General features: G+C 36.0%; 2 protein-coding genes across 3 annotated transcripts in view; one reads left to right on the plus strand and one right to left on the minus strand.

The window, feature by feature from the left end:
- CENPP (centromere protein P) overlaps positions 1-24,069 on the minus strand; it is a 234,864-nt gene that overhangs the window by 131,240 nt on the left and 79,555 nt on the right. The gene's annotated exons all lie outside the window — the stretch shown is intronic.
- Positions 8,283-18,978, plus strand: OMD (osteomodulin). Of its 2 annotated transcripts, none has more exons than XM_032636172.1 (3): positions 8,283-8,542; positions 12,639-13,593; positions 16,189-18,978. In XM_032636172.1, the coding sequence occupies exons 2-3, from the start codon at positions 12,654-12,656 to the stop codon at positions 16,512-16,514; spliced, it is 1,266 nt and encodes a 421-aa protein (XP_032492063.1). In that variant the 5' UTR covers positions 8,283-8,542; positions 12,639-12,653; the 3' UTR covers positions 16,515-18,978. The 2 variants fall into 2 exon arrangements, with proteins under 2 accessions (XP_032492063.1, XP_032492064.1); XM_032636173.1 differs by lacking the exon at positions 8,283-8,542 and adding an exon at positions 10,281-10,308.

A 24,069-nucleotide genomic window follows, 5' to 3' on the forward strand; every position in this document is an offset into this window, starting at 1 on the left:
GGGACAAAGTAAGAGAGTAGCAGTGATATATATACACTACCAAATGTAAAATAGATAGCTAGTGGGAAGCAGCTGCATAGCACAGGGAGATCAGCTTGGTGCTTTGTGACCACCTAGAGGGGTGGGATAGGGAGGGTGGGAGGGAGACGCAAGAAGGAGGAGATATGGGGATATATGTATATGTATAGCTGATTCACTTTGTTATAAAGCAGAAACTAACACACCATTGTAAAGCAATAATACTCCAATAGAGATGTTAAAAAAAATAAAATTAAGATATACAGTGTAAAAAAAAAATAGCCCTATGAGGGAGCTACATTTACTTATTCCTATTTTTTGGGGGTGTGAAAATTGGAAAACAAAGATTGGATACCTTGTGGCAGACCTAGGATTTGATCCCAGCAGTCTGGCTCCAGGCTTTTAACCACGATGACACACTAATTTTTTAGTCAGTGATCAACTTTATAAAAAGGTGGACAGTGCTTCCTCCTGGACATTCTTTGCTTACTTCGCTTCCACCTATCATGCCTTTCAGTTTGCTCTTTTTTTTTTTAATAGTTAAGATGTACCATTGTACTTTATTTATTTTTAAAATTTACTTATTTAATTTATTGATTTTTGGCTGCATTGGGTCTTCGTTGTTGCGCGTGGGCTTTCTCTAGTTGCAGTGAGTGGGGGCTACTCTTCGTTGCAGTGCGCGGACTTCTCATTGTGGTGGCTTCTCTTGTTGCAGAGCACGGGCTCTGGGCGCGTGGGCTTCAGGAGTTGTAGCACGCAGGCTCAGTAGTTGTGGCGCACGGGCTTAGCTGCTTCGTGGCATATGGGATCTTCCCGGACTAGGGATCGAACCCATGTCCCCTGTACTGGCAGGCGGATTCTTAACCACTGTGCCACCAGGGTTGCTCTTTAATGGCTAGTGTTCCCCAATATTGTTTTGGCCTCTTCATTTTGCCCCTGGTAATCTCATCCATTTCTAAACATTAGCCATAATGTCTCATGTGAAGGCCTCTGAAATCCATGTCTCAAAAGTGGATCTTAGGTATCACCTCACACCAGTCAGAATGGCCATCATCAAAAAATCTACAAACAATAAATGCTGGAGAGGATTTGGAGAAAAGGCAACCCTCTTGCACTGCTGGTGGGAATGTAAATTGATACAGCCACTATGGAGAACAGTATGGAGGTTCCTTTAAAAACTAAAAATAGAACTACCATATAACCCAGCAATCCCTCTATTGGGCATATACCCTGAGAAAACCATAATTCAAAAAGAGTCATGTACCACAATGTTCATTGCAGCTCTATTTACAATAGCCAGGACATGGAAGCAACCTAAATGTCCATCAACAGATGAATGGATAAAGAAGATGTGGCACATATATACAATGGAATATTACTCAGCCATAAAAAGAAATGAAATTGAGTTATTTGTAGTGAGGTGGATGGACCTAGAGTCTGTCATACAGAGTGAACTAAGTCAGAAAGAGAAAAACAAATACCGTATGCTAACACATATATATGGAATCTAAAAAAAAAAATGGTTATGAAGAACCTAGGGGCAGGATGGGAATAAAGATGCAGACCTACTAGAGAATGGACTTGAGGACATGGGGAGGGGGAAGGGTAAGCTGGGACACAGTGAGAGAGTGGCATGGACATGTATACACTATCAAAGGTAAAACCGATAGCTAGTGGGAAGCAGCCGCATAGCACAGGGAGATCAGCTTGGTGCTTTGTGGCCACCTAGAGGGGTGGGATAGGGAGGGCGGGAGGGAGGGAGATGCAGAGGGAAGAGATATGGTGATATATGTATATGTATAGCTGATTCACTTTGATATAGAGCAGAAACTAACACACTATTATTGTAAAGCAATTATACTCCAATAAAGATGTTAAAAAAAAAAAAAAAAAGGCGGACCTTGCTGCAGAGTAACAAACTCTCAAAAGCAAGTCCAGGGCTTCCCTGGTGGCGCAGTGGTTAAGAATCCGCCTGCCAATGCAGGGGACAGAGGTTTGAGCCCTGGTCCGGGAAGATCCCACAGGCCGCGGAGCAGCTAAGCCCATGCACCACAGCTACTGAGCCTGCACTCTGGAGACCGCAAGTCACAATTACTGAAGCCCGAACGCCTAGAACCCGTGCTCCACAACAAGAGAAGCCACAACGAGAAGCCCACGCACCACAACTAGAGAAAAGCCCGTGCACAGCAACTAAGACCCAATGCAGCCAAAAATATATAATTAATTTTTTTAAAAAGTGCTTAACCCATCTTTTAAGACTTCCATGATCTACATTTAAGTAATGCTTTCTGAGCTTTTTAGTTCATGTTTACATCTTTTTATACTCCAGCTGAAGATTACTTGCTATTTCTCAAATATACTCTGTATTTTCTGGCTTCTGTGTCTTTATTAATGCTGTCTTTTGCATCTATCAAAGTCTTATCCAACCTCAAATGTCTGTGTCAAAGGTCACCCATCTCAGTTCATCTTCCTGATTCTCCCATAAACGGATGTGGCTTCTCACACCCTACCCTCCAAATGTTCCCAGTATTTTGATGTGCTTCTCTTTTGTACTTATCAAAATCTAACTTATTCTAGCTATTTATACATGGGTTTTTTTCTTCACATTCTCTAGAGGATTGTAGATATCTTGAGTGTAAGCACTTGATTGCAAAGTCATCTTTGCATCCCCTTTTTCTCCGCCCCCCCCCCCCCCAAAGCCTACCACACTTCATTGGCTCAAAACATTCTTCTGGATTAAATCAGCAAAGGGTGCTTATCGAAGGGAAAGAAAAAGCCTTTATCCTCATTCGAACAAGGCAATGTGTTTTTATCCTACATATCTTTCTTTCATCCTAGAAGCTCCCTCTCTGGCTCCAGTTCTCCCACAGACCTGATGCAGATGTACTGTGTGTTCCACATTACTATGAAGTAGGGGCAGGTGGCATTTTTTCCCAGTGCACATTTTTTCTCAATACAGTTTCTATCACAGGCTCTGGGAAGCTCTAAAACAGATCCGCCACCACAGGAATAAAGACGACCAGTGCTGTAACAAGGTACATATTCCCAGCAGTGACATCTCTCCCTTGGTAAAATAACAGCATGAAAATAAAGATAACTGCTTTAAAACGAGCCCTTCCATAGTCAAAGGAAAGAGCTTACAGAGGACCTTTTAAAACGAAACCTTCTAAAGAAAGGGGAAGAGCTTACTGAGGGACCTTTAAAACGAGCCCTTCCGCAGACAGGGGAAGAGGTTACAAAGGCTGCAAGGGGCAGAAACACAAGGACAAATTAGGCCAAGGGGCAAAAGCATGTGCCATGCCAGCTCTACATGGAAGGTGCAATTAGTCGTATGAATTCCTAATATTAAAACTTGCAGTTTGAGTGCTGGAGATTTCCTTTTTTTTTTTTTTTTTAAATTTTTAGTTTTTAACACTTTATTGGAGTATAATTGCTTTACAATGTTGTGTTAGTTGCTGCTGTATAACAAAGTGAATCAGCTATACGTATACATATATACCCATATCCCCTCCCTCTTGCGTCTCCTTCCCACCCTCCCTATCCCACCCCTCTAGGTGGTCACAAAGCACAGAGCTGATCTCCCTGTGCTATGTGGCTGCTTCCCACTAGCTATCTTGGCATGGACATATATACACTACCAAATGTAAAAAAGAGACTTCCTTTTTATTAAGGAAAATTTTCAATAGAAGCAAAAGTAGACAAAACACTACAATGAACTTTCATCTACTTCTCACTCAGTTTTTAAAATTATCAACTTAAGCCAATTTTATTCATTTAAACTCCCATTGCTATTATTTTTAATAACAGCTTTATTGTGGATATAATTCACATACTGTACAATTTACCATTTAGAGTATACAGTTCAAAGGTTTTTAATATATTCAAGCTTAGCAGCCATCACCACAATCAATTTCAGAACATTTTTATCACTCCAAAAAGAAACCCTGTCCTGATTAATGTCATTTACTCCCAGCCTTAGGTAACCACAAATCCACTGTTTCTATCAATTTGCCTATTCTGTACATTTCATATAAATGGAATCATAATATGTGGTCTTTTGTGACTGGTTTCTTCCACTTATAATGTTTTCAAGGTTCATTCATGTCATAGCATGTGTCAGTACTTCACTCCTTTTTATTGCCAAGTAATATTCCATTGTATAGATGGACCACACTTATTCATCCATTCACCAACTGATCAACATATAAGTTGTTTCTACTTTATGGCTGTTATAAATATGTGCATTCAAGTTTTTGTGTGAACATATGTCTTCACTTTTCCTGGGTATATACTTAGGAGTAAAACTGATGGGTCAAATGGCAACTTTATGTTTAACTTTCTGAGGAACTATAGATTGTTTTCCAAAGTGGCTGTGCCATTTTTAATTTTCATCAGCAATATATGGAGATTCCAAAATCTCCACATCCTCACCAACACTTGTAATTGTCCATATTTTTTATTTCAGCTATCCTAGGGAATGTGAAGTGGTACTTCATTGTGGCTCTGATTTGCATTTTCCTGATGACTAGTGATGTTGAGCATCTTTTCATGTGTTTGTGGACCATTTGTTATCTTTGAAGAAACATTTATTCAGATCCTTCACTCATTTTAATATTATTATTATTGAGTTGTACGAGTTCTTTATTTATTCTAGACACAAGTTCTTAATCAGATATATGATTTGCAAAATTTTTCTCCCATGTGTGGGTTTTTTTCCCCCACTTTCTTGATAGTATCTTTTGGCACAGAAAACAATTTAAATTTTAATGACATCCAATTTACCTATTTTTTCTTCTGATTCTTGTGCTTTTAGTGCCACATCTAAGAAACTGATGCCTAACCCAAGGTCATAATGACTAACATTATATTTTCTTCTAAAATTTAACCATATTAGCTCTAACACTTAGGTCTTTGTTCCATTTTCAGTAAATTTTTACATGTGTTCCAGTTGTCTTAGCACCATTCGTTCAAAGCAGATCAAGATATAAAAGATTTCTATCACTCCGGAAGGTTCTTCCGTGCCCATTCCCAGTTCATACTCCCACTTCATCCAGCAAACATCCATTCATTCACTCACTCCACCAAGCAGACATACCCATCCCAGAACCTTGCCACCCTCTCCTAAAAATTTCAGTATATGTCAGTACTTCATTCCTGTATAACCCTCTCCTAAAAATTTCCTTAATAACTGTTAACTTGAGTAAACATAAGTAATAGGAATTCTGCTTCCTGGATCCACATGGCCTACCCTCTCCTTTAACAGAAAAGAAAATATTCCCATTAATTTGGCATTCCCATTAATTTGGCAAAGGGAAACACATCTTATCACCCTTTCCTGAGTCTGAAAACGCTATTGTTTTGTACTCAGTCCCAGTCAGTGGGGAAAAAAAAATTTAATGGATTATATAGACAACTACTTTTTAATTGTGTATATTATCTTGGAACTTTACTCTGTGAGGGTGGAAAGTACTGGCTGCTCCATGAGCCTTTGAGTGCTTCCTTGCTCTCTCTTTGCCATCTGTGGCTGGTTGTATGCTGGTCTTTTTAAATTCTTCTCTCTATACCTCCTTATTTGATGAAGTTTCTATGATGTCTTCCAGTTTTGTTATCATGTGGTTTATTGATTTGAATTGTACTTTTATCTCATGTGGTTTACTTAGGAGTTAACCGGGAGAAACACAAAGCAACAGTCCAATTGTCTGAAGAGTAAAGATTTGCAAAATATCTTCTTGAAATAAGAGCTATCCTCTCAAAAACAATTAGAAAGAAGGTACAATATCATTTGCATATGATTCGTATGCAAAACCCAAGAGAATCAACCTGAAAAACCCAAGAGAATCAACTGAAAAATGATGACAGTGTCACACATATAACAAAAAATGGGTATCCATAAACACATAAAAAACCCCTAAAAATAAATAAGAAAAAGACAAATAACACAACAGAAAAATGAGCAAAAACATTAACAGGCATACCTCAGAAGAGAAAATCCGAATGGCTGAAAAACATTTGAAAAAATGTTCAACCTCTTTAGTAATCAGGGAAATGGAAATTAAAATCACAAGTAATACCATCATATACCTAAAATTTGGGGGGAAAGTTAGGTAATGTCAAGTATTAATGAGATCTAAAACAACCGTAGCCTTTCATTCCCACCACCTCCACTTGCTTATCTGTAAGTTCCCTCCAGTGGTGAGACACCTGGCTCCCCCATTCACCACACAGTTACATAACCATTCCTTTCCAGCATACATCACAGTAGTGTCAGAACTATTGACTTAAACCCCTGTGCTCGTTCATTTTTACCCCTCTGCCTTGCTTTGTTCTTCTCCATTGCACTCCACACCACTTGATATGTTTATTTTCTCTCTTCCTCTTCAGTGATAATAGGGACCTTTACTGCTGGGTTCTCAGCACCTAAAACTGCCTTGAACAAAGTAGGTGCTCAACAAATATTAGCTGGATGAATAAATGAATTAAAAATCTTTATTATGGTTTATTACCATAATTACCAGTCTCAGTCAGACCTTTCCTAGCCAGCACTAGTTATCTGGCTCTGAGATAGTTTATCTACTTCAGTCAAATTATAATCATAGAATATAATTTAGACTTTCACCAATTCAACTGACTTCTCTCCCTAATTGCTACAATTATAATCACCAACTGAGGGAATTCCCTGGTGGCCCAATGGTTAGGGCTCTGCGCTTTCACTGCTGAGGGTGAGGGTTCAGTCCCTGGTCAGGGAACTAAGATCCCGCAAGCAGTGCAGCACAGCCAAAAATAAATAAATAAAATTAAAAACAATTTTAAAATAAAATAAAATAACCACCAACTGAAACAGTGAACTATCACAATCACTTGCAGCTTCTAGTTTTCCTCTAAGGCCTGACTCAAACCACCCTTCCCACCCCCTGCCAAACCTAAACCTCCTAGACACCATCAACCTCATTTAAATTTCCTAGATACTTTCAACTCTGAGTGTTCTAGCTATCTATTGATAAATATTTTCACATTTGTTAGGAACATGAACAACATAATCACTATCATAAGTTCAAATCATAGAGTTAAAAGAAGAATTTAATAAAAATTAAGCTGTTAATTTTACATTAACCTTCCAAAAGAACTGTGAGGGCATGTAGAATGATTTTTGGAAAAAGTACAGATTTGCTCTCTTTTCCTTAGCACGGAAGTCTGAGTTTTAAAGAACAAACACTAAAAGGAAACATATGGAAAAGATCAGTAACAAGATGAAATCTTGGCCCAAATATGGTCTGCCACGTTTTACATACCAGTGTCTCAAATAATAGATGAGATTTTTACCGTATTGCCAAAACATCTCTTGAAACACTGTACACTTTTTAAAAATCTGAAGTATAATGAAATAAATCTTGTGCATTCTTTATGAAAACCTAATGGAAAATACTATTTTGAGGAAACAAAAACAAATTCCAGGAATCACGTTACCTTATTAGTTTGTACAAGCTTGAAAGAATCTCCCAAAGAATGAACTCAAAGTTCACTGCCAAGAGATACAAGTTAACTCTGTTTAAAATATGAAAATATTGGTATAAAAATATAGCATTTAAGTAGTTAACTGCCACTCTTCAAGAGAGACAGCCCAGTGAAATTTGTAAATTTTCTACATCTGCAAAATAAAAGCAATAACAGCTGGTCAACAGAAGTTCCTAATTCCATCTTATTCAATACTATAAAATTATTTTTTTGTACTAGTAAAAACAGACAAATCAGAGATATACCTTCTGAGTGAATTCCATAACTAAGAGATTAATTTTATTTCAAAGGTTATTAGAACACATGCTAGTGGATGTATTTGGGAGGAAGGTGAGAAAGGGGATAGCTGATAGAAAAGAAGGTATACTTCTTTGTATGGAAAAGTGATATATTTAATCTGTGTCACTAATGACCATCTATTTCATTTTTAAAATAAACTAGATGTGAAATGCTGTATGTTTCTAATCCTGGTTCCTTGTCTTAATAAAGGGAAGCACTGGTGTGAATACATGGTATCAGACAACCGAGGTCTCAAGATGACTCTGAGTTCCACCTTAAAATGCCAAGACACTGAGCTCCATGTTACAATGGACCTTACTTTGAAGAATTCTTTGGCATGAAAATGAAAATAAAAACAGTAATCAGTACATGCTGTTTCATTTAGTTCTGTTTGCCTTTCATACTAGAGGAAATTCTTGCCATACCTCAAACCAAAATTAAGGGGAAAAGAAAGAAGTAAGCCACATAAATCTGACCAAGAACACAAGCATTTTAATTTGAGTCCACAAAGTTTTGGGTAATGAAAAGAAATACATAATTTTAATTCAACCCAAGTATTTTCCAAGTAGATTATATTTGCTTAAATTGCTATAGCAATTCAAGGGACAGCCCTGCGTGGACACACAGTTACTGTGGATTTTTAAGAGATTCAGTTTAAGAATTTAGGAATTTCTGATTCATTTACAGGATTTGCAAATTCATCAGCCCCTGAAAACTAAAGCAAACTCAACAGGTATGATGATAAAATAATTTTCATTTTTTAAAGAAAATATTCCAACTGTTTAAAATATATTTGATTTAACATTAAAATAGATTGTAGCCATCATAAATGCACACTTTTATAAGCAATATCTGGTAAAAGCTACATTAAAATTTGATTAGCAAAAATATTCAGGGAAATAATATAGGAATTTAATTTTCTAACTTAAGATTTACCCAATAAATGATTTTTGTTTAGATTTTTTTTTACTTTGAATGAAAGATTCCACGTTAATGGAATAATTTTCTCTCTCCCTCTCTCTCTCTCAACTTTAAGTGACAAAAAACCAGCGAACGCCTTTGAGCCATATATCTGAGCAATGCTAGAGATTCTGGTTTTAGAGAAATGGGTATTTGTACAAATTTCACTAGAAATTTTCTCAAAATTTCTTTATTAACCAAATCCCTGATGTTACGATGTGTTTGCCTCTTCCTCAAAGAGAAAATACAAGTACTCTATCTAGCACTGAATGTTCTAGTTTCTTGGGTTTCAGTTAATTAAGATCCAAATGTATTATGGCTAAAAATAATTTTGAGACTTTCATATTTTTAATAGCAAAAGAGTTTTACTTCCTTAGGCCTTGTGTGTGACAGTGATGTACACAACTTTAATTTTACAGGGTTAAATTTAAAACTGCTTTGGAAAAAATTCTGAATCATATCCTAATACTTGGTTTCTTATATTTTAGTTTCTGTGGCATACCAATAAAATAATTAAGTTTTTAAAATAATAAAATGCTATGAAGCTTTCCAATTACTTTAAACTTTCCAGGACAAAGTTTCACCTCATTTTGATTAGTAATTTAAATTAGAACTTTCTTGATGAAAGCACAAGTGCTTTTTTCCAGGTAAGAGAAATGTTATGACATAGAAACTTTTTTAGCTATAATATGAAAAATTCATATTAATGAGTAATTTTAAAAACCTGGTAACATATTTCAGTTTGCCTTAAACTTTCTTTTTCACATGTGTGATTTTTCTACTAAACAAGGTAAGGAATACAGGTAGGAAAGTGAATACAGTATATTGTAACAGAAATATTCAATAGAAAATAGAATAGCCATGTTCTCTGTGAAATGTTCATTTAGAGAAATCACTGTGGTGAAATAAATGCCTAGAAATAATCAACATTAGTAGCAATAAACATCACTAACAAGATGTAATCTATAACAAAAAATCAATCATGCATTCAACAAATCTGTGAGCACTTACAAACTGTGCATTGTACTACAGTCTGTCAAAAATTAGAGGTTGAGAAATGAGATGATTGACAGTGAGTTATAATGTTTTGCTATGAGTTATCCTATAGGAGACAAGGCATAAATTGCCGAACATAAAAGGCAGAAGTAATAAAAGTATGCCTTGCAAATGGCTGGTAAAAGATTAGCTGAATGAAAAATTTGGATAAAAAGAAATAAGAGCACTATAACAGGGAAAATGATCAGGGGTGAAGTTGAGGAGTAAGAAAAATAGAAAATAATGGGTATATCAATGGAGATGGAATGGATTTTAGATCAGAAAACAGCACTTATTGAAAAGGGAGTGGGACAAGGTTGAGCTAGAGGGCCGAGGTCCTCAGTGGATGAGGACAATGATGATGAGCTCAGATTTAGAAGAGAAACTGTCTTCAGGGAAAGACCTTTCTTCTTAGGCGGCCAAGAAGACCAAAAGCAGATAATACTAAGAATCCCTTTATTTTCAGAGAGGCCCTCGTCATGAGGTCTTGATTCCTAGGCAAAGGTAAGTGCTGAACCAAAAGTATCATCCAGGTCTCCTTTTTTCCCAACAATTTCTTGTAGTTGTTGAACAGTCATAACTTTAATTCTCAAATGTAAGATTACTAACTGATGATTACTGATGTTCTAACACAAGGATAAAATTCAGAGTTCTGATGAGCAGTACTCTTTTCAAAGTTCAACTGTGTATCAGTCAGCTTCTGAGACCCCCTACATGGCCTGACCCTGCACAGCTGCATGTCTCTGCCTCTGCTTCTACTTTCATCTCAACTCCATGGTGCAGTGCTTTAAATGAAGTATGACAAGCACTTAAAAAAAAGTTGATATGTTATAGTATAATGAGTATAAAATACTATAATTTTAACACATAAAATATTATCAACTAGAGAGTAATATGTATAGGGTGTTCTATACCCATTCCTGTGAATCTCCCGAAGTCTTGGCCAAATGATGTCTGCAAAGGTTTCCCTGTCTCCCGCAAGCAGGGTTAAGACACTGGTTCCCACAGCACTGGTATCTCTGCTGCAAACCATATTTCCCTCTGCCTGAGAATATGGTTCACTGTGCTGTGCCTCTCTTGTCTACTAAATTGTATGCACTAAATTGTATGCTCATGTCTTCATATTTTCTTCATTTCTGTATTTCCCACCAAGCACAGTGCCTCACCTCAAAAATTCGAGACAATCATCAAGTAACCCAATCAAACTAACTAAATCATAATCATTAGTAATATTTGCAAAGCTCTTTTCTAACCATGTCCACACACAACATCTAGTACAGGGTCACTAATTATAGCAGGTGAAAAAGCACTCCTAATCATACCCACTGGGAGCTTCCCAGTGCCCTGTCTGGGTCAGCCAGCACTGAACACTGCCCTTTGGGATGAGACCATACTCTTTCACTTCTCCTCTCAGGACTCTATCTTACTTGATGCATGAACACTGCAGTGTGAAGATTATGGCTCAGCTATATAAATGAATTAAACTAGGTGTTCATTCCCAGAGTGCAAATTCCTGAGGTCACAATTTAGGCCTCTAGGTTCTGGTTGAGATTGGCTGTAACATTGTGCTCCTTCACAAGATTGGCTGTCTTATTGTGCTCCTTCAACAGTTAACCACCACATCCCAAACATCTCACCCTTTGTTGCTTACATGTTTTTGCTCATCTCTTCTAGCTGCAAATCTTCCCTATTTCCCTCTGTGAGAACCCTCACATTCCTTCAAAGTCTAATGCAAATGCCATGTCCTCCATGAATCACATGGATAAAAAGGAACAATGGATGGAGTCTATTTAGATTTGCAAAAGGAAACTTTATGAATTTCAAAATCAATATTGTTTAAAAGATGAAACCATTACCATTTTGGCATTTTATGTAGGAAGGGATAAGATTAAATAGAAGTCAATATATTAGAGTAAATGATTGTCTATTCTATTTTCTTGGTGAAAAAAGAGGCAAAGTCATCATCTGATTCTCCACTAAGACCTAAACTCCTGGGAGACAGGACAGTGTGTTTTAACTTAACACACTGAAATTAACTCCAAAATATCAGTGGAAGGAAAGAAGCTAGGAAGGTAATAGGAAAAATGTATAGAATAACCAATTAGAAACTAATTTTGTAGAATGTAAATATTGTGTGTGTTTGTGATTTAAAGTAGTTATTCAAGTAGAGTCAGACACAAAATAATTGGATTCTGCAAACTATTTCACATGGAAAATTTGAAGTCACAGTTAGCCTTGGACAGAAAACACTAAGTGGAAACATGATAGTTATTTTTAATATCTCAAGCTTTCACGTAAAATGGAGTGTTCTATGTTCTTCCAAAGAGCAGAAAAGAACATCAGCAAACAAAAGTTGCAGTGGGAAAATTTTGGTTAATATCAGGATATTATCTGATATATCTGATATCTGATATCTGATATATCTCCTAAGTAACTAAAACATAGAGTCTCTCTTCTCATAGGCAGTAAACATCACTGAAGGGGCCAAATAGTCAGTGAGAACATCCAGCATTTATATGGAAAGAGCACTTGGCTTTGGGGTAGAGAGATGTCATGCTATCATTGTAAATCTATAGTCTAGTAAACAAGACAAATCGAGATTCTCTTAAAAGATGGTTACTTAGTCTGGTTCAATGCAGTATGTGACTTTTTAAAAAATACCACCTTATACATTAATTTTGGTCTGAGCAGTACCCATTAATTCTGGACATTCTTTTATATATTTCAATACAGATATAGATATTATGCATTTTATATAACTGTCAATTTATATATAAATTATTCTAAGTTTACTCACTTTTCCCACAATATATTTCCTTTTTGCCTTGTAATAGGACAAAAAAAGGAACATGGGCTTTTCAAGTCCAGTGTGTGTCCTTTTCTTCCTTCTTGGAGTCAAAGTATATTGCCAGTATGAAAGTTATCAATGGGATGAAGATTATGACCAAGAACCAGATGATGTCTACCAACCAGAATTCCAATTTCATCAAAATGAAGATTATGGAGTTCCATTTCATCAGCATACCTTAGGTTGTGCCAGTGAATGCTTCTGTCCACCTAACTTTCCATCATCAATGTACTGTGATAATCGCAAACTCAAGACTATCCCAAATATTCCAGCATACATTCAGCAAGTTTATCTTCAGTTTAATGAAATTGAGGATGTGACTGCAGATTCATTCATCAATGCCACTCATCTTAAAGAAATCAACCTCAGCCACAACAAAATTAAATCTCAAAATATTGATCATGGTGTGTTTGCCAAACTGTCAAATCTACTACAACTCCACCTACAGCATAACAATTTAGAAGACTTTCCATTTCCTCTTCCTAAGTCTTTGGAAAGGATTCTTCTTGGTTACAATCAGATCTCCAGACTGCAGACAAATGCTGTAAATGGGCTAGTAAACTTGACCATGCTTGATCTTTGTTACAATCAAATTGATGATTCTACATTACAAGAAAAAATCCTTGCGAAAATGGAAAAACTAATGCAGCTTAACCTATGTAATAACAGATTAGAATCAATGCCTCCTGGTTTGCCTTCTTCACTTATGTATCTGTCTTTAGAAAATAATTCAATATCTGCTATACCAGAAGATTACTTCAATGAACTCCCAAAACTTCATGCTCTAAGAATGTCACACAATAAACTACAAGACATCCCATATTATATTTTTAATCTTTCCAACCTTATAGAGCTCAATGTTGGACACAACAAACTGAAGCAAGCATTCTATATTCCAAGAAATTTAGAACACCTATACCTAGAAAATAATGAAATTGAAAGTATGTAAAATTTCATTGTTTTGTGTGTATTGTTTTTATTTTTATTATTTATTTATTTAATTTTAATTTATTTACTTATTTATTTTTAATTTTTATTTTATATTGGAGTATAGTTGATTAACAATGTTGTGTTAGTTTCAGGTGAACAGCAAAGTGATTCAGTTATACATATACATGTATCTATTCTTTTTCAAATTCTTTTACCATTTAGGTTATTATAGAATATTGAGCAGTGATCCCTGTGCTATAGAGTATGTCCTTGTTGTACATATCAATCCCAAACTCCGAATCTATTCCTCTCCCCCACTCTGCCCCCCTGGTAACTATAAGTTCGTTCTCTCAGTCTGTGAGTTTGTTTCTGTTTTGTAAATAAGTTCATTTGTATCATTTTTTCTTAGATTCTGCATATAAGTGATATCCTATATTTTTCTTTCTCTGACTTACTTCACTTAGTGTGATAATCTCCAGGTCCATCCATGTTGCTGCAAATGGCATTATTTCATTCTTTTTTAATGGCTGAGTAATATTCCATTGTATATATGTACCCTATCTTGTTTATCCATTCATCTGTCGATGGATATTTAGGTTGCTTCCATGTCTTGGCTATTGGAAACAGTGCTGCAATGACATTTGGGGTGCCTCTATCCTTTCGAACCATGGATTTCTCCAGATATATGCCCAGGAGTGGGATTGCTGGATCATATGGTAGCTGCATTTTTAGTTTCTTAAGGAACCTCCATACTGTTCTCCATAGTGGCTGTACCAATTTATATTCCCACCAACGATGTAGGAGGGTTCCCTTTTCTCCACACCCTCTCCATCATTTATTGTTTATAGATTGATTGATGATGGCCATTCTGACTGGTGTGAGGTGATACCTCATTGTAGTTTTGATTTGCATTTCTCTAATAATTAGCGGTGTTGAGCATCTTTTCATGTGCCTCTTGGCCATCTGTATGTTGTCTTTAGAGAAATGTCTATTTAGGTCTCCTGACCATTTTTTGACTGAGTTGTTTGGTCTTTTGTTATGGAGTTGTATGAGCTCTTTATAAATGGATACTAATCCCTTGTCGGTTGCATCGTTTGCAAATATTTTCTTCCATTTTGTAGGTTGTCTTTTCATTTTTTTAATGGTTTCTTTGCTGTGCAAAAGCTTTTGAGTTTAATGAGGTCCCATTTGTTTATTTTTTTATTTCCATTACTCTAGGAGATGGCTTAGAAAAGATATTGCTGTGATTTATGTCAAAGAGTGTTCTGCCTAAGTTTTCCTCTAAGGGTTTTATAGTATCTGGTTTTACATTTAGGTCTTTAATCCATTTTGAGTTTAATTTGTGTATGGTGTTAAAGAATGTTCTAATTTCATTTTTTTACATGTAGCTGTCCAGTTTTCCCAGCATCATTTACTGAAGACACTGTCTTTCCTCCATTGTATAGTCTTGCCTCCTCTGTCGTAGATTAATTGACCATAGGTGTGCGGGTTTATTTCTGGGCTTTCTATCCTGTTCCATTGATCTATATGTCTGTTTCTGTGCCAGTACCACACCATTTTGATGACTGTAGCTTTGTAGTATAGTCTGAAGTCAGGGAGCCTGATTCCTCCAGCTCCATTTTTCTTTCTCAAGATTTCTTTGGCTATTCGGGGTCTTTTCTGTCTCCACATGAATTTTAAGATTTTTTTTGTTCTAGTTCTGTGAAAAATGCCATTTCATAGGGATTGCACCAAATCTGTAGATTGCCTTGGGTAGTATAGTCATTTTGACAATATTGCTTCTTCCAATCCAAGAACATGGTACATCTTTCCATCTGTTTGTATCATCTTCGATTTCTTTCATCAGCATCTTATAGTTTTTGGAGTACAGACGGGTCTTTTGTCTCCTTTGGTAGGTTTATTCCTAGTTATTTTATTCTTTTTGACATGATGGTAAGTTGGATTGTTTCTTTAATTTCTCTTTCTGATCTTTCGTTGTTAGTGTATAGAAATGCAACAGATTTCTGTGTATTAATTTTGTATCCTGCAACTTTACTGAGTTCATTAGGAGCATCATTGTCTTTTAAAGACAGAAAGAAGAGTATTTTGACCTTTTAAAGAACAAATCTTTAAAAACATATGCTTTACAAATTGCTGAAAATGGTTGCTTTGAAGCTGGCTAGGGAAATGGCAGAAATTGGCCCCAGAGAAAGGTGTACTCCAAGGTTTATGGTCTTTTCTATTAAATGTTATCATCTTGAACATTGAGAATTAGTACTGTAGAGTATACAAAGAAATATGAGATCCTGAGTAGTAGAACTATAGGTGATTTTCACTTTTTTCTTTTTGAGATTGTTTCTACTAAGAATTTATTACTTAAATAATTTATTTAATACTTAAATAATTACTTAATAGCCAATGAAGACAAAGTTTATTTTGATAATATAAAATTCATTTATAGTTTCATTTTCATTTTACTATTTGATTACTGTAAAAAATAATTAAACCTAATTCCACTTACAAGTATTTTAATTAATAAAACTATACCCCATAAACATTTTAATAAAATTCAATACAGGATTATGGATGTAATACAGCAGGATTAATTTTTAATTTGTATTTTTCAGATATCAATGTCACATTGATGTGTCCATCTGTTGACCCACTACATTACCATCATTTAACATACATTCGTGTAGATCAAAATAAGCTAAAAGAGCCAATAAGCTCATACATTTTCCTCTGCTTCCCTCATATACACACTATTTATTATGGTGAACAAAGAAGCACTAATGGTCAAACAATACAACTGAAGACCCAAGTTTTCAGGAGATTTCAAGATGATGGTGACAGTGAAGATCACGATGATCACCATGAAGCCACAGAAGAAGGAACAGAAGAAAATGCTGACCCTCACTATTATGGAAGTCAAGAATGGCAAGAAACTATATAGGTATACATTTATAACTTCACGAAATCTTATTATTCAGTATAAATTTAACTAAATATGCATAGCTCGTAGTAATATACCTGGAATTCTGTACTAGTATGAGATCAAGTTGAATTTAGGTTGTTGACAACATTTGCATCATTACACAGGATTAGAACTTACTCAAAATGATATAAATCTTTAGAAATGTAAATTAGAATGATAAGTAGGAATCAAAAACTACACTTTGAATATTAAATTATCATCATGTTGAGAAAAAAAGCAAGTATGATCACTTCTATTAACAGTAATTTTTCTAATAATGATGTAAGAAGTAGTGTTAGAAGCTAAGAACTGTAAGCCATGTGCTTTAAATCACTATGAGCATAGTGTTTAAATGCCAGAAGGTTACATTAATGTAACAGCAGCTACTCATTTAAGGACTAGACTAATTTTTTGACCTAATGTCCAGAAAAGCTTTCACACTTGTATTTGAATATCATCACCATGACAGCCACCAGCTGGTCCTACCACTTAGAGCACAGAATGATATTCTTGATTTTCAAAAGAGGCTATCGTACTAAGGATCCAAGGCACACAGACTTATGAAATCAACTAGTCTTGTTTTCCTCTCAGAGCACGAAAGCAACAAATATTTAAACCCTGTATTTGGATACCTAAAAAACACCACATCATCTTATCACAATCCATATTTTAGCAAATTTCAGCAATTGTACAAAACAATCTTGACTGCGTTCCAGTGTTTCTATAGTAAATTCACTAGAGAAAGGTTTTAGTTACATAAAGATTTGCTAATAAATAACTGCTCTGTTCACAAGGTTAAGTTAATGTTAGCACAAGAAAGTATATGAACATAATTAAACACTTTTATTTTCCTAGCACAATATATTAGAAACATATATGTATATCAGCCAATGTTTATTTACATAGTGTTAAAGTTGAATAGAGTTCCTTTGAAATTTGAATGACAGGCTTTGATATCTTCTTTAAATCCTTAAAAATCATATATCATTTTGAAGCATTTTAAGTATGCCTTATAATGAAGTATAACTTCTATGATGAACTTTCTTGATTTACCAGGCTAATATTTCACAGAATTCCTCAGATAAGGAATAAACACAAATCTGGAGCTGCCTACACAGGAAACCCCTCAAACAAACAGTAACAATTTAAATAGTATGCAAAAAGACAAATTAAAACTATAGTTTAAAAGCAGTTGTCTAGTGGTGAGTCTATTTTTCTGGAGATGACAGTTTAAAATGAAGCCTCTAATGCTCTTTATATCTTTGAGTAGGTTATTAGCATGTAGCAGAAACAGAACACCCACATGTCCCCAGGGACAAGCTCAACAATCCAGAATGAACATGAACAACACTCCATTCATTCATTCATTCAGCAAGTCATTTGGTATGCAGGGCTTAGTAATGAGAGGTCAAACATAATACATATGTACACCTGTGACGCTATGAGACACAGGTGTGAGGGTAAAGGTAAGAGCAAAACGATAGTGATGTGGGTAGAGCACATTTTCCAAAGAGGTAAAAAACTTTAAGGACCATCTCCCCCTTTAATGAAATTTTTAAAAATAGGGTTATAAATTTAAACATTTATTATGAGCTAATATGTGGAAAATACTGTGGGTGTTTTAGGAGATCAGAAAGAGAAGACTATTTCTTACCCAGAACAATTTAAAATTTAATGAGGAGCCATCAGGAAAATGTAAATCAAAACCACAGCAAGATATTCCTTTACATTCACTGGATGGCTATAATCAAAAAGGCAGACAAATAATAAGTATTAATGAGGAGGTACAGAAAGTGGAATCCGCTGGTGACACAGTCAAATGGTGCAGCTGCTTTGGAAAGCAGTCTGGCAGTCCTTCAAAAAGTTAGTTACCTATGATCCAACAATTCTACTCCTAGATATATACCTAAGAGAACTGAACACATATGTTCACACAAAAACATGTACACAAATGTTCATAGCAGCAGTATTCATTAATAGCCAAAAAGTGGAAACCACTCAAATGTCCTTCAGCTGATGAAAGGATAAACAAAATGTGGTATATCCACACAATGGAAAATTATTCAGCCAAAAGAAGGAATGAAGTACTGATACATGTTACTACATGGATGAACCATGAAGACATTACGCTAGTGAAGTCAGTCACAGAAGACCACCTATTGTGTGATTCCATTTATATAAAATGTCTAGAAGAGGCAAGTCTATAGAGACAGAAAGATTATTGGCTGCCTGGGGTTGGGGGGCAGGAGAATAAAGGGAAACTGGGGGATGACTGACAATGGATAGAGTCTTTCTTTTGGGGGTGATGAAAATATTCTGAAATTGATTATAGTGATGATTGTACAAGTTTGAAAATACTAAACACTATTGAATTGTACACTTTAAAAAAGTGAATTGCATGAGATGTGAATTATTTCAATAAAGCTGTTATTTAAAAATTTAACAGAGACAATAAAATCTAATAACTCACTCTAACAAAAGGAAGAAAGAAATACAACGTGGCAGTAACTGAAACACGACGTGAACACAGATATGCCGACTTTATTTCTGGCCAGGATGTGAAGCAGTTGAAGGCTTCAAAGAGGTGGTACTTTGATGTGTGAGTAGGGACTGATTGGCAAGAGTGGAGAAAACAGGTCCTACGGTGAGATTAATATAAAGATGTGGTAATTACTTATTTCACCTCTTGCACAGTTAAAACCCTCCAAATTTTCAGAATTCTGGAGCACCTATCTTTATCTCCTCCTAAATTGACAAATGAAAATACATTTTAATCTTCAATGAATAGGCTTAGTGAAGAAAAAACCTGCACAGTTTAGCAGTTCGTAACAAGGAACTTGAAATCAGATATACCTTGGTAGAAGCCTGACTTCACACATGTAACTAAGCAAGATGACTCTGAGTAAGTTACTTCTTGAAGCCTCCCTTTCTGCATTTCTGTAAGGAAGGTGGTTCTCACAGGGCTGTTATAAGGACAAGTAGAGATAGTATACATACCAAAGCATTTAACAAACTGCATGCCAGTTACAGGTACCCTACAAGCAGTAATTACTGCAGTATGTCCAGCCCAGCAGCCCACTGGATACATGTGCCCCCAGCCATCAGCTGTGCTTCGCATGCCTTGGCACTCTCTCGGGGACCCTCTAGAATGGAGTTAGCATCTTTCAGGTTCCTTGCAAGGTTCCATTTGTACAAAAGACTAGTAAACAAGACAGAATTTACTAAAGATTTCATTAGGGAGAGAGAGGAGGGAGCTTAAATCATATACCCACCACAAACATATTCCAAGTCATTATTTGATGGTTCAGCTTCCAAAGCACCTCTAGATGGCCTACAAGGGTGGGAAGCAGAGTTCCCTCCATCCCTCAAAAGGCACTTGGCGGGCTTCCCTGGTGGCGCAGTGGTTGAGAGTCCGCCTGCCGATGCAGGGGACACGGGTTCGTGCCCTGGTCTGGGAAGTTCCCACATGCCGCGGAGCGGCTGGGCCCATGAGCCATGGCCGCTGAGCCTGTGCGTCCGGAACCTGTGCTCCACAACGGGAGAGGCCACAACAGTGAGAGGCCCGCGTACCGCAAAAAAAAAAAAAAAAAAAGGCACTTGGCTGCCTGGCTCCTCTGGCTAGAGTAGTCAAACTCTTCCTGTCTATTAGGAAGAAGACGTCACCTCTGCTCTCCCTTTAAAGGCATGTATATATAAACACGTCACAAAATGTCCTCCAGCTGCAGGGCCAAGTAAGGAGGCAGGTTAACAACCATCTTTTGTTACTCAAAAATGTCCAGAGGAACTCATGCCTACCCCAAGTATTTCTCATTAAAAAGAAAACAAAACAAATAACCACCAATGCTTTCCCTAGGAGGATGGAAGAATAAAGTTCTACCTCCTACTAGAGCTGCAAACAAAACCAGATGATATATTTATATCAGGAAAGAAAAAGATGAAAATTCATCAATTTTCTCATTTACACTTCAAGGTATTAGCTATATTAACTCTGAGGCTGAACTGTGTGTTTGTGACCACTAACAAATAAATCCAAATCATATGATGAACCCAAGCTTAATTAGCAAACATATTAGAAAGGAAATAAAAATAAAGGATATTTAATAAATTTGCTTATAATAATACTGGTTGAGAATGTTTAGCATGTGTTTAAATATTACCTGAAAACTATACATTTTTACTTTATTCCTCAAGTTGGAACCACTAACCCAAAATGCAGATGTATGCATATCACGTAACATACTAAACCAATTCCATGAGGAAAAAACAGAAGAAATAAACCTGTCTCTTCTGTATACTTTTACTATAGCAAAGGATTCATATGACCCATGGAAAGCTAGAACTAAAACCCCAATTTCCTGATTCCAAATACATCTTTTCTAAATCTTAGAAATAAAGAATAACAGCAGCTGGAAACAAAATTAAATCATAACCGCTAAAAATCCAAAGTTTCTTACACGTTCCAATTTCCTAAATAAGTATAACCTGGTATGCCTAGCAAGTAAATAACATGGCATTTATGGATATGTCTGTCCTTGCATGTTTAGGTTGCAAATTTATTATACCTAGACTTATGTACTACTCAGAAAAATTAAAATCACAAATACGATACATTTTTAACATTAACCCTTCTTTATATTGAGTCATAATTCCCCTCCCTTTAAACTTAAGCCTTTAGTCCGGGAAGTACTTGGGTTTGCATCTTTATCTCATTTGACCAAACAACTAGGCTTCAGGCATAAGCAGAGATTTGAGACGGAGATTCAAATCATAGACTTCCCATAAAATCCTAGAATGTTCATTAGAAACAAGTCAGAGGTCATTCCCACACTGAAGGGGAGATGACTACACAAGGCAAAATTATGGGACACCTTCAAAGATATAAAACCCTATAAAGATACCAAGGATAATGTGGCAGGGTCACCAAAAAGAACTCCACAGAGATAACCCTCTCAATTTTGGATAAATGCCTGCTCTTGAGCCTTAGCTTTCATCTTTTATTACTGTTCAGTGAAAGCTAAACAGCTTTCTACCAGGACACAATAGTTCCTTCTGGAGTAGAAAACAATCTAACTTTGAAACATATTTTATACTGGAAACTATGTAGTAAAGAATTTGACACCAAAGAGGGGTTTGGGCTTTGCTGTCAGCTTCTAGGAGGTAATCTCTATCTTTGTTTAGAATGGGGGTTAACACATCCAATCTTAGGGTGGGACGGGCCATACCAAATAGTCTTAGGTTGGCCATGCCAGAAAGACAACCATGTGATTTCGGATGTGTCATATAGTATCAGTCAACCTGGTGGCAGAGTTCAACCATGTGGGATACTCAACTGATCATGCATATGTAATGAAGCCCCAGTAAAAACTGAACTGTGAGGCTCAGTAGTGCTTTCCTGGTTGGCAATACCCATATTCCTTGTCATACATCAATGCTGGGTGGGTAACGCATCCTAAGAACAATGGAAGCTCTGCACTTGGAACCCTCATAGACTCTGTCCAATGCGTCTCTTCCTCTGGCTGATGTTTATGTGTATCCTTTCCCTGTGATAAACCATAACCATGAATAGAATGGTTTTCAGTGAGTTCCATGAGTCCTAGAAAATTATCAAATGTGAGGGTAGTTTGGGGAACCCCCCAAACTTTCAGTTGGTATAAGAAATGAGGATGGTTTGGGAGACTGTGCTCTCAAACTCTGGCTAACTGTGGGTGGGAACATACATATTTTCCAGTGTAATTCTGAATACTTCTAGAATCTTACCTTGTATAGTCATCTCCCCTTCAAGTGTGGATGTGACCTCTAACTTGCTTCTAACCAACACAATATTGCAAAGAGATGGCATATATATGATTATGGGTGCATGACTGCTACAAAGAAACTGTGAGATAATAAATGTGTGTTATTGTAGACCCTTAAACTTGTAATAAATAACCAATAAAATAGATAAGCAGTGATATTCTTCAGAAATGCAACATTAGAGGGATACTTCTAAAATGAAAATAGAATCATGTCACTCACTGGCTTAAAAATCTCTCAGTGGTCTCTCACTGGCTACAAATAAAACTCAAACACCTCAGCAAGTTATAAAAGACTCTCCTTAATCTGACCTCTAGTCCCCTGTCTGATCTCTTAACATGAGCCACCCCCCTCACCTCTTCTCTCTCCCTCCAAGCTCCAGCCATATACAACTAATTATCCATTTCCTTAAGGATCTACCCTCCCCACCTGTGTGCTGCTCCCATTCCTAGAGCACTTCTCCCTCGGCCTGCCCCCCACCCCCCACCTCATTGTCTCTAGAGAAGTCAGTACGGTGCAGTCTCTGTGGCTTCACCCTTTCCCAGGCCACTGCAGAACTCTGTGCACATTTCTCTGTAGCAGGTCTCTCACTGTGCATTCTGTCGCTTGTTTGTTGCCCTTCTTGCTAACTTACAAACCCTTCCTTTTTGAGGGGAGAAAATGAACTTTGCTTGTCTGAGTTTATTTTTCTGTAGTACTGGCAGAGAAATGGCACTCAATAAACTTCTACTAAATGAATGAATGCCAATAAAACTATATTTACTGGTCATAATTTTTCAAGAAAAAAAATGTTATATCCACAAAATAATTTTCATTACTACAAAGTGTCAAACTGTGTATACCATTAGTAAACTATGAATCTCTAAGATTCTCTAAATCTATTTAACATCTATCCAGTTCATTTCTCAACATCCCATTAAACCTGCCACACAACAGAAAACAAATCAATATCTGCTGTTTCATTATTAGATATTTTCAAAGACTTTAAAGCCATAAAATTGACAATTTATATCAACCAAAACCAGAGAATATCACAACTAAATTTAAAATAATTCACATTCAAATAAAAACATGAGTATTCAAGTCTTAGTTTATCCAAGCTTTAATTCGAAAAACTCTAAAGCCAATTTTGAATAGAAAAGAGAAAAAATTAGTATTCTTTCATTTTCTACTTTTTAATAAAGTATTTATCCATATCCATATTTATTGAATTTTTAGCATAGAGGAGAAAGAAATATTACCTTGACTGCTAAAGGTACCAAAGAGTGAGAAAATTAAAACAAATCTTTAAAGATGTTCACATAGTTATCTAAATCCTACTTCAACTTAAAAAAATCAAATTTAATATTAAAATAATTAAAACAGCTTCCTTCATTTAGCAAACGAAAATATATTTTACTATCAAACCCCAAATTATAAATAAAATTTATTTTTAAAAAGCTAATTCTGACACTTGAGTTTTTGTTATATGTAACAATATAAAGGGGGAGAGGGACCTCAAATGACTAAACTAAAAAATAATTTGTGCTAAAACTAATTTCTACACCGGAAACTTTTTGGCTATATACTAATTAAAGTACTAGAACAACATTTTTACTCTTCATAAAATTAAGAGCATAGATTATGCTTTAGTTTGGTGTTTTATTTCATTCAAAAAGCAGATGTTTTATCTACTGGGAAAGCACTAAAATGAAAAGAATGATTTTTAAACTATGTCATCTTCATAAACTAATATTCACAA

The sequence above is a fragment of the Phocoena sinus genome, chromosome 6 (genome assembly GCF_008692025.1).
Source record: "Phocoena sinus isolate mPhoSin1 chromosome 6, mPhoSin1.pri, whole genome shotgun sequence".
Lineage (NCBI taxonomy): Eukaryota > Metazoa > Chordata > Mammalia > Artiodactyla > Phocoenidae > Phocoena > Phocoena sinus.

Coding starts and splice junctions, on each gene's coding strand:
- OMD (XM_032636172.1), top strand. CDS start 12,654: ATGGGCTTTTCAAGTCCAGTGTGTGTCCTTTTCTTCCTTCTTGGAGTC. Junction 13,594..16,188: donor AGAAAATAATGAAATTGAAA/GTATGTAAAATT, acceptor TGTATTTTTCAG/ATATCAATGTCACATTGATG.